Source organism: Wyeomyia smithii, chromosome 3 (genome assembly GCF_029784165.1).
Source record: "Wyeomyia smithii strain HCP4-BCI-WySm-NY-G18 chromosome 3, ASM2978416v1, whole genome shotgun sequence".
Taxonomy (NCBI): Eukaryota; Metazoa; Arthropoda; class Insecta; order Diptera; family Culicidae; genus Wyeomyia; species Wyeomyia smithii.
In genome coordinates, this window is record NC_073696.1 from 268,792,166 (window position 1) to 268,804,313 (window position 12,148).

The 12,148-nt window shown below is 39.7% G+C and overlaps 1 protein-coding gene and 1 long non-coding RNA gene across 2 annotated transcripts in view; one reads left to right on the forward strand and one right to left on the reverse strand.

Moving 5' to 3' along the window:
• LOC129728920 (long-chain fatty acid transport protein 4) overlaps positions 1-12,148 on the reverse strand; it is an 81,458-nt gene that overhangs the window by 16,172 nt on the left and 53,138 nt on the right. The window contains exon 2 of the mRNA XM_055687396.1: positions 4,042-4,391. Coding sequence (XP_055543371.1) covers positions 4,042-4,391 — 350 coding nt within the window. The remainder of the gene's footprint in view (positions 1-4,041; positions 4,392-12,148) is intronic.
• On the forward strand, positions 874-2,623 carry LOC129728921 (uncharacterized). Its single transcript, XR_008728658.1, has 4 exons — positions 874-1,001; positions 1,060-1,227; positions 1,283-1,398; positions 1,459-2,623. It is a non-coding gene; the product is annotated as an uncharacterized LOC129728921 (long non-coding RNA).

Below are 12,148 nucleotides of genomic sequence, written 5' to 3' on the forward strand. Positions count from 1 at the left end.
TTCTGGACCTGTCAGATAACATTAAATACCTTAAAATAATTGTTGACAAAAAAACTTAACTGGAATACACATCTAGAGCAGGCTATAAAAAAGCTATAAATACTCTATGGATATGTAATTAAACTTGTGGTAAACAGTGAAGACTGAAAACGAAATGATCCATTGGATTTATTCGGCTATTGTGAGACCCAGAATTACCTATGCTTCACTGGTCTGGCGGACAAAAACAAGGGAGAAAGGTGCTCAAGGCAATTTGGAAAAACTTCAACGGCTAGCCACTATCTCAATAACAGGCGCAATGAGAAGCTTAGGCATTGGAAGCTCTAATTTTTATGCTTCCATTGCATCAATTCATACAATTAGAAGTCGAAAAATATGCTTTACGGATCAGAAGATCATTAAAACTCTTACAAGGGTGGCCTAACAGGTCATCTAAATATTCTAAAAATTATTTGTATCAATCCCCTGGTAATCAACAACGAAGACTGGATGGAGAAAGATACAATTTCGAAAGATGATTGCGAATGTTTGAACCTGAGCGTGAAGTTTGAGAACGCGAGGGTCCCGATCTTTGTCCAAGATCAATCATTTTCTACAGAGATGGTTCAAAAATGAACAATCGAGTAGGAGCAGGGGTAACTGGCTCAGTAATAGACCTATCAATTCTAATGGTGTTACAACTTCGAGATTTTGCCGACAAAAATACCGTAAATTTTCTTCGAGTGCAAGCTCTACGAATTGCTACCAAATCGAAGCGAGTATAATGACCAATCTCTCGCTAGAAGTCTCTAAACACAACATTAATCCCGCTTGCCCGCTCTCGCTCTGCAACTATAATCCTCGGGAACAAAGCTTGGCTCAGACAATTGCACGGTACAGTCATAGAGTGAAGGTGGTTTATGGTCGTCCTTAAGAAGCCGATCTGAAGTGCTCGAAATAGAAGGTTTGTCGCATCGCATATCACGATTTGGCAGGTTACACCAATATCCCGCAAACAAAAGGTAAAAAACTCAAATGCCCATGCAATAGAAGCTAATTTGGTGCCTTTCAATCGCAAAGGGACCACCCGATCTGTTCACGGATAACCGCATGCAACGCGAGCACGTTTGACTTCATTCCAATCAATACACCAAGTTCCCTATGAGCTATCGCAAAACTTGCACGTAACATCCGTATAGTTTGGAGAGATAGATTTGCTACGAGAGTTGCGAATTCCAAGAAACAAAGGTAACTCTCATAACTACGACCTAGGCGAGAACATAACCTCAATTCTTTCGTGTAGAGTTATACGGCATAAGCAAGTGATCTCCGACGACAGATTAAGCCACAACGAGACTCGGCTGCGTTGGATTTAAGTATCGAAAGAGTAAACACAAGACACCCAAAGGCCTTCGAAAGGTACATCATATAAATTGCAGCGTTTCTGTAGCAAATGAATGACGTCACATGGCCTCCTAGAGGGCCTTTAATTTACAGGCTTAGGTGCTTCGGTCGTGCCACAGCAACGAGACTCTTTGAGCGTAGTGATAGCATCTAGGGACGGCGAAGGCAAGACCGATTGAGCCGAATTTACTGCATTTCGTTCCCGCCAACCATACGTGCGATAGCGAGACCGCAAGGACACGAAGGAGCAGACTACACGATCGTCGCAATGCTTGCCGATTAGGCAAGACAGAAAGGGATCTAGCGCACCGGTGGCAGCGTGTGAAGTACAGTAAAGTCAACATCAAGGGGCCCCCACCGATATGAATAAGTTAAAGATGTGAACTTTGTAAAGGGTGGCAAAATGTATGTATGCCAATAGAGTTAAGTTAGCAATATAACTTGATTTTCTTATGTTAAGCTGCACTCCCTTATCGCATTGTTTTGTGAGTCTTACCGTTTTAATTCAGTTGAATTCATCTACTATTGTATCCTCCCAAGTAACAAAACTGGTTTTATCAAAGTTTTATAGCGCTGTTTAGGCTGTATTAAGCGCTATAAAACTTTGATAAAATCAATATTGTTACTAGGGCTGGCACGGAATAGCCCCTGCGTAGTTGGACAGATTGCCTGAGGGCCAACTGATTTTAATGTAACGTTAGATAGAGAGAGCAACAATGGCCAACTGTCTTCCAAGCTGAAGTTCAAGCAATACTAGAATGTTCTGTTACATGCCTACGCAGGAAATACAGGCACTCAAACATTTGCATTAAGTCCGACAGTCAAGCAGCTTTGAAGGTTTTGAAGTCTGCGATATACACTAGAACCCTCTGAAATCTGGAGAATAAATCCCAGTAGAGATGTGCGCTGAAATTCACCAACAATAAAACTCAACAAAAAACTCCTAAATAATTGTAATACTGTAATTATCACGACCAGAAATTACGAGGAAGCGTGATCTTCTCAATTTTGATAATCTGTATATGGAACTTAAAGCTGCATTATCAATTCGAGTAAGCAGAAGAAGCAGAATCATACAAAAAATATTCGTAAATAACGCAACCGGTGGAAGTGATATAAAGGAATCTAAAGCAAGAATTCTCAGAACTGTTAAACTCCAAATAACTGAAGACATAAGAAATCGGTAATAATATTTAAAAATGGTATGAAACCATCGAAAATTAACACATTGTTGAAAAATCCATAGAAATTATCACTAATGTTAACTGATAAAACCGTGAAGGAGATACACTGAACAAGTAAATCATTGAGACAAAGAGAGAGCTTATTTCACATTATTCAACAACCTAAGACACAATTCACTGCAAGCGATATCCCGCTGCTACTTTGTAAGATTGAACATTAGTACACAACACTAAGCGAAAGTGAAAGTTTAAACACGCGACACAATTTGCTATCTTCATTCATCACACGAAGACCTGTGACACCTGAAGAAATAATTATTCGTTATGATTATTTAGCTGAAAACTTTTTGTATGAAATTTCTGCACTGCAGCTCAAAATCCATAATCGTGGTGCAATAAATCACCATGCAGCTTCGAGTGATAGTAGCGTAAACTTTGAACCAAAACATTCCTAAAATAATCAAAAGGCTTTATCATGAGCTTTGTGAGTTTTACCGGTGTACAGAAGAGATTAGAGAAACGAGTTTTTTCAACTGCAGCGGCTGGCAGTTATCAGTACGCTACATTTAAATCGAGCTCAGAGCTAAGGTTACAAATATGCCTACGTCACTGTGTAAAATGTGCGAACGGCTCATTCAACTCACTCGGTCAGTGCAGGGTAAAGCATGGAAACGTGTTTCTCGACCTAATATGGTATTAACTGGAAAATGGATTACAGCTAATGAATCCGCGTGTCAACACAAGTCTGGTTGTTATTTAGTATGCAACGCAACCAGTCAGTCATGGCCGCGTTACGCGCAAACGAAGAACGTCTGCCTCAAACGGCGTCGGCAAATATGGCACGTCACATATGATCGACACTGTCGATTTGATGGCTTTTTCGATTTTAGTTTTATTTATCGAAATGAAATTTCCAGAAGGTCGAAATTGGTGACTCTCTTGATAAAAAAAAATCGAAATCAACTTCATTTCAATTCGGTAGAATCAATGATCGTTTATATCATTAATTTCCCATTAACGCAAAGGTGCACCGAGCAATTCATCAATAAACCCCTCACTCACACATCGAGCGGTTCTGAAACAGGCATAACAATCAACTTTCGGTAGGTAGTTTCACTTCCACTTATTCCGCCTCGACGCAGCGCCGACCGCCCGAGGTCAGTCGCAATTGCTAAGACCAGCTAATTATTCGTGGTTCTGTAAGTACACTTTTCGTCGAGTCAGCGATCAAGTACAACACAGCAAGGTCAACAATTCGCTTTGTGCATTATTGACGAGGGGAACTTGTTCAGCCAGTGTGCCACAGTTGAAGATCTACGCAGACCAGATGAAGCGAAACCGGTTTCTGAATGACCAAGTTAGCCATGTTGGTCACTCTTCAAGATCTTCGTAGTTAGTATACCATGCACAAAAAAAACCACACTGTCTTCGAAGGCTCACTACGGGTTTACATTACGAATTGTGTAACACTCACGTAAAATCACGCGGCACCGTTACCGCGGCGATGTACAGCCAACGCCATTTGCCACTGGCGATAAGGATGGCCAGCAGCGCGATCAGGAGCGCCGGTAATCCAAACTCCCAACCCATGTAGTACCAGATGACGACGACACCCGCGATCAACGCACCCAAACAGACGAACTGAAGCACGTACAAAACTACCAAACCGACCCCTGCGCTGGTTGTGCGTGAACTGGGGCCAGCCTTCCCTGCTGGTGTTGATGCCGCTGTTGCTGCAGCTACTGACGGTGGTGACGTCGCCAAGACGTTGAGCTGCTTCGATTCATTTTCCGGCTGTCCCTTTTCTATGTCAATAATAGATGTCTGTTGAAAAGAGGAGAGAAAAAGATGGGTATAGTGCAAGTTATTAACATGATAAGCGGTTTTTTGACTCAACTTGCGCCGGCTAATAAGCTTTGTGCATGTTATTTAGCTAGCTCGGGTGTTTGCAGAACTACAGGCGCTACACTCTTGAGCAAAATTGTGTAGAAGATTTTCCTAACAATAACAGTGTTTTGTTTTGTATTTTCCATGTTTGCAGAGTTGTATCGAATTGATTTCATGTTGAGTGGTAGAATGGTTGCAGTACGCGAAACCGTTCAAAGTTATGACGAGCCGATTCTCTCGTATGCCTATCAATTATACTTCACGTACTAAAAAGCACTTTGAAATAACAACTGTTAGTTTGTTAATGTTGTGTTTTTTGCAGTTTTAATTTACATTTTGATTTTTCGTTTCCACCTTCATCTCTGTTTTGAGTTATTTTTGTTGTTTCTTGCCTTTTAAAAATGTTTTTTTTTTTTATTTACGCTATCCTTTCGTTTCGTTTATGTGTTATTTAATACGTTTGTTCATTCGATTCAACCGTTTTTCTAGTAGTTTTGAATAAATTCTCGCTTCGTTTACCTATTCAAAAAAAACAAAAACTTTGCTGGAAGAGGTTGGCGTTGACGCTTGTGTCTGTGTATAAATAAACAGAAGATCAAGTTCTGAATAGGAATGTAACACCAAGGCTTTGCTTTGTTTTTTATTATTTTTGTAACGACTTTGACCCGTCAACATTCAAGTTAATTAGCATCACACGATCATTTTGGTTTCCTCATTTTGGTAGCTAATTTTCTAAACGATTGCTGTAAGCATGAAGAAAATTCGTTGAAAAAAATAACTGAATTGTAAAATAACTTTCAGTAGAGTTACTGAATTGTTGTACATTGAAGATGGTATAACATCCCAGAAGCTATCTATGTGGTTCTCTGTGCAACTTCACTAGCTCAGGTCAATCACGGAAGTGCAACTACGATTTGTGCGGTCGTCAATGCTCATGCTCATGAATTGTAAATTAACTTTCAGTTTGAAAATGGACAATTTTCGTGACGCTCTTAAGTTTATATTTTTCAATTTACACCCTTTGTCAGAATGGTGCCGTAGGGCGAAACTCTACGTTAAACACGGTCCTTAGAGGGGTGAAACCAGGGGGAATCTATCTGTCAAAAATCGTGTAACCAACATATTCGGCAACATGGTGTTTGTTTTGGTTTTTGTTCCTTTTGGTCATGAAATTGATCGATGTGAAATATTATAGAATTGGAATGTTTTTCATCAAAACTCGAGAAACCGCGGAAAACTTTCATGAATGTTGTTTAGCTATTCACATTTTTCCCCCATTATTGTTCATAGTTACAAACATCATGGACCAACAAACGTCATGGACCAGAGTTGATCTGCGATAACACACACATATATGAAATTTGACAGCAGTGAATCCCCTCTGGGTGAAACTTATCTATCTGCTTTCTCTTAAACAGGTATTAGTCGAAGCAAATGTTTGCTATTTTTCAATACAGACTTAGTTTTGTGCAAATAAAAATCGTACGAAAAATAGCAAATATTTGCTTCGTCTGATACCTGCTGTAATTTCACTTAAAGTGTGCAGTCCAAACAAAGCAAACAGAGTTCAAATTAGTTCAGTTTGCCAACCATAAATTACGTGTTACTACAAGAGCAAGGATATTATTTCTTAGCATGTATTCAAAGTTGATTTCAATCTACTTATTTTAAAATTCATGGTTTAACCTTTATTATAAGTGTCTTCCAGAGTTTTACCACATAATATATCCAAGTAGAGTTCCATGAGAATAGAAAGTTTTAAATTTTTCGTGGGAAAATTCCCTGCCTTTTCCTAGAAACAGATGGTAACACATGACCTGATAGAGCCGGGCCCTACAAAAGTACGAAAAAGACGTAATGTTCGACATTCAGGTAGATAAATAATAATTATTATGCCCTTTACGCTGTTACGTGTTTATTTTTTTATTGCCAGTGCACTCACGAGTACTGTATTGTAGCTCTATGCATAGTTGTCCCATTTTTATAAGAAACTCTGTTGAAACTGGAATAACCATCCATAGAACGAAAGTGTAGTACTACAAGATGTGAAAACTCATTTTTAGGTGAAACGGTGTCGAACCCACAAATGGTCGAGCTAACACTTCGAGTTTTCAAAGGCGCAAGAGTCGGTAATAGCTAATGTATCACCTGCGAAGACGCTATTTAATGTTGACTGTGGTGAAGCAAACATTTAGCGTTTTCACAGGGAACGCAATAATCATTCGCGAGTGTTGTGCTTCTGAAAGTGTTGGCTCGAAGTTGGCCATTTATGGTTTTAACCCTGTTTTACCTTAACTGCCTCGATTAAAAATATATGGCAGTTCTGTAAAGGACTGTAGGTTTGAGTTTTTATAAAGTTGGGATTTAATCTTTTCCGTTTTTTTTTTTTTGCGAGAGCAGAGCATCTCCCTGGACAGTAGTGACCTCGCTGACCTATAATGCGAAATCATTCTCATTTTATTATTATCTCTAGCTAATTCCAACACTTTTTACTGCAAAATCTTTCATCACTGCCGCCAATTATAACAATTATTACTCAGGCTACTGACGGTACCATGACGAAGGGATATTTTTTTCTGCGTAACATCCTCAACAGCTTGCCTCAGGCGAGGCGGATGCGTTTTTTGTACGTTTTTAACCTTTTCAGTTTGGAACATGATGGGCTGAAAATGTATGAATCATGTTCCAGGCATCATTTTTTGGCTGGTGAACGGCTGGGCAAAGCGTACCTGCAGTACAACCCGTACTAGTTGGTATAAAATAAACCCCATTGTGCTCCATAGTATCCTGCCCAGTAACTAATATCGCTACCTCCCCGTGGTACCAGCCGGGATACGAGTAACCAAGCGAAGATCATGGTAACCAACCCGTTGGTGTGACCTCGGTCGTATACTGACAGGTCAAGGGGAGGTGGGTTGACCTCCTTGGAGGAAAGCCCAGCCTTTCTGAGTGTCTGTTTCCCAGGTTAGGGGCGGCTCATAACAGCGTCTGACGCGGAGCGGGCGGCTGAATAAAGAAACATTCTGTCTCGAACGCTATACCCAAGATGGCAGCCCCATCACGAGACTCGTTAGGGAGGCCCTAATAAGGCAACCTACCTAATCAACTACACTACGAACAATCAAGAAAACATAACTCGGAACATTCGGCTTGGACCTAGGCAACGAAAAACGGACCACGAGTGGAAGCTCGATACCTGGAACTGCAAGTCGCTAAATTTTGTGGGCAGAGAGCGGGCTGCTTGAGCAGCTAGAACCCTGCAAGTTCGGCATCGTGGCTCTGCAGGAGATCTGTCGCAAAGGTGAGAAAGTGCGCAAAGTCCGAAGCAGTCGCTGATGTTTTCCGTCCTAAAATCCAGCGACCGGCAAAACGTTAGAAATTATCATAGCATCACTAGCCTCTCTGTTGGGTCTAAACTATTCGAGATTATAGTAAGCGGTTGTATGCTCTCCAGCACTAAGCACTAAATTTCAAGCACTCAGCATGGATATATGCCGGGCCGCTCTGTCTGTACCAATTTGTTGGAGTTCACCTCGTCGTGCATCTGACAAATAGTACAAAAAGCTCAAGTTGATGAGATATACACCGACCTCAAAGCATCTTTCGATCGTTTGGACCACTCAATACCTTTGTGTAAAATCTCACGCCTAGGTGTCTCCCACCAGTTCGTTGCATGGTTGAGCTCGTATTTGCGTGGAAGATTTCTACGCGTAAAACTTGGTTCTAGTATTTCATCGCAATTTACTAACAAGTCAGGAGTTCCCCAAGAAAGTAATATGGGGCCCTTACTATTCACACTTTTTTTCAATGACGTGACACTGCTGCTGGGTGATGGCTGCAAGCTGCTATATGCAGATGATTTGAAGTTGTTTTTGGAAGTACGAACTATCGAAGACTGCCGTCGCCTACAAAATTTCCTGTGTTTACCAGCTGGTGTCGAAAAAACTGGCTTTTGGTTAGTTTAACCAAATGCGAAGTTATAACTGCCCATCGTATTCTAAACCCGGTTATCTTCGACTATCACATCGACGGATTAGAACTGAAGAGGGTTAATCATGTAAGGTGTTCTTCTTGACACTGAACTTAAATTCCACCTACATCACGCAACGATAATTTCGAAAGCTACACGCCAGCTTAGTTTCATATTAAAAGTCGCCCGTGATTTTAATGATCCGCACAACCTAAGAGCGCTCTACTGTTCATTAGTACGCCCACTAGTCGAGAACTGCAATCTGGTTTAGTTTCCTCACCAACTTACTTGGAACTTGCGGATTGAGCGTATCCAAAAACGATTCGTCCGTATTGCATTACGTGAGCTCCCCTGGCGTGATCCTGCTAACTTGCTTCCTCATCCAAATCGCTGCCGCTTAATCGGAATTGATACACTTGAACACCGTCGCCGATTGCATCAAGCTGTGTTTATAGCCAAATTACTCCATGGAGAAATCGACTCACCGAAGCTTTTGTCTCTCGTGAACTTTCGTGCATCACAACGCACTCTGCGTTCAAATGGATTTCTGCAGACCCCTTTTCATCGCACATCGTTCGGTTATAATGAGCCTGTCACCGCCTGTATAAGAACTTTTGCTTGTGTTGAGCACCTGTTTGACTTCAACGAATCCGTGGATAAATTCGTGCAGAAGATTAAAAGAACGAACATTTTATGAAATTGACACAAACATTGTAAAATTTATTAAGACCTTGGTCAGATGAATTGTAGAAATAAATAAATAATAATAATAATAATAATAATAATAATAATAATAACAGGACCTCACAGCCTACACACTGACACGAACGACAACGGCCAACGATGCATCAACTTCGCAGCTTCCCGAGGCCTAGTGATTAGAAGCACCTTCTTTCCACTCAAAGATATCCACAAAGCCACCTGGAGATCGCCTGACCACCGAACAACGAATCGAATTGACCACGTTCTCATTGACGGCCGATCGGAATATATATAGTTTGCTTGTCTTTCAGTCACGCGCACGACAAACGAAAGTTACTCAGATTGACTTTTTCCCAAGCAAACTCTGAAGCTGAGGTACACTAAAGTTTGTTATTTTTTGTGGTTAGCAACGCAAACACTCTTGTTCTGACTACAAGTTACCTTTGCTTTTAGTCCTCCACTCACCTCCTCTCGCCTGGTATGAAGTCGACAAAAACCGCCAAAAACGTAATAAAGGGCGGAAGGCAATTTTAAGATGTAAGAAAGACATAGTATCAAAGATATCAAGCATGTAAATGAAATCTAAAATTAGCCGAACCACAGTCGGTTAATTATGAACGACATTTTATAGTTACATGTCCAATAAGTTCTGTAATGTCATGGCGTTACCATCAATGGAATAAGGCAGTACCTGTTGTAGTTCATTGAGGATAGACTATGAAAAAGTAAAGAAAATAATGGGGATTATAAACCTTTTTGCTCGAGAAAATAAGCAGTTTGGTTTTTTTAAAGTGTGTAGCAATTTTTATATGCATTGAAATTGTAATTTTTCAATAGTACAGTTGTTTTCTTTTGTTGTTCGATAGCAAAAAGTTGACCGAAGACGTTAATAACGAACATTTATAAAAATTTGAAGAAAACCGGCTGTAACTCGCCAAAGCCATTTATGCAAAACATTATATCGAGTTTTAAGTTTAGCTTATGGCGCATGAGGAGCCGCACCTGAAATTTATCCAATTTTCTCTCTATTACTCAAAGCTCTAACAAAATTTACAAAAATGTTCTCAAGAAGTTGTACTCAAAGATAAAGCAATATAATTTTTTTTTCGATATTTTCAAAAATAGAAAAGACATTTAACCTACACAAGACATATTGTACCCCAAATTAATTCTTAAAGTATACTACGACGTTCAAGATGTACGGAGAACAGGATAATTATTTTTCTGGTACGTGAAAATTTTAGCTGTTTCGAAAAAACTTAGAGTATAAGACGACGAGAGACATTCAAACTTTGATTCAAGCTCAACAATTATAGTTGAAAATTTTCACGATGAAATTATGCAGTAAGGTACAGATTGATCTTCAATTTGCAATACAGTTTGCGTTAATTATGTTTACAGTTGATGAGTAATAAGAGTTTGAAGTTAATTTTTTGAGGTAAAATCTGATTTCTCTCCGCCGGGATCGGGTTGAGCTATTGGATATTATTTTTAAACATTATGTAAAATCCTATCAACAGTTTTAATTTAAGATATTTTGATATATCGACATAAAATTTTCAGTTTAAAAAATTAAACATAGGTTTATCTACTACCCTGCAAATGCGCTACAGTAAGTCAACTTTTTTTATTTTTTATCAAATAATATTTGTTTGCTTATGTAGAAGAAGACGAAAACAAAGAAGTAGACAAAGGTGGGGGTGATGGAATGAGGATTGTTATGTTGTTACGCAACACTATAAAAGGTTTCTGTGATGGAACGCAGATGACAGATGTTTCATGCGCGTCTCTTATCATGTATGAAGTTATATCGGAGTATTAGAGAGGGACTTGAACTACCCATCAATGATTAAAAGAGGACATTCCTTCGTTATTCCAAGCTTTGCTATTGTTAATAACAAATTGCAGAGACAAACTTTTGCATGTATGAATATTTTTTTGAGCAATCCAGTATTTTTTCATGAGCAATGGTTTTTGTAAATTGTTTTTTTTTTTCTATCACATTCATTTATAGCTATTTTGTAAGTTTAGTGTGCATATAACATATCACATCACAACATCTAACAATTGAGAAAATGAACTGTTGTTCAAGTTATAAAATTTAAAAAAAGAATTAAATCGTTAAAAAACAATTTTTCGAAAATAATCAAATAATGGAGAAAAAGTCTCTAGATATTGAAGAAAACAGCTGTGCAGTGGATCCGTATAAGAAGCGAGATGCAGATTTGTTTTCGAGTAAGCAATCAATCCACGATCTACTGAACGAAGGATTTATCGCAGTTTAGATAATTAATTAAGTTTTAAACCAGCGCTGGCCAGCTGCATCGAATTGTCGATAGTGTCTTAGTTACATATTGAAGTTCAACTCGATATTTCAGAAAAAAAAAAATCATTTTAGATTAAATACCAACTTTTAATAGTTCAAAATGCATTTGAAAGTGGCTAGCCACTACGGGCCAACTAGTTGTTCTATAACATTACAAACATACGCTCCCTCCGGGATGCGGATATCGACTCAGATCATCACCTAGTACCAGTACATGTGCGCTCAAAACTTTCCACGGTATTTCACACACACGTCAGAACGGTCCTCCTCGGCCGAACATCCGGCAGTTGACCAACCCGCAGGCTACCGAGAACTTCGCGCGCCTACTTAATAAGGCACTACCTTCCACGGAAGAATTATAAGCTTCGACTCTCGACGATGAATGGGGGAAGTTACGCTCGGCCTCTCCAGGCCACAACCGCGGCACTAGGTGTGGTAACGCCGAGTCGACAAAATGACTGCTTTGACGGGGAATGCCAGCAAGCGATGGAGAGGAAGAAAAGAGCTTGAAAAAACTATCTAAGCATCGCCACAAAAGATAACGCGGCCAAATATCGACGTGCTCGGAATGAGTTGACCACGATTCTGAGGAGGAAGAAGCACCAGCAGGAGGACAGATCGATCGTGAAGAGCTGGAGCAACTTTTTCGGGCTAACAATACGCGAAAGTTTTTTGAGAAGGTAAACCAATCCCGTA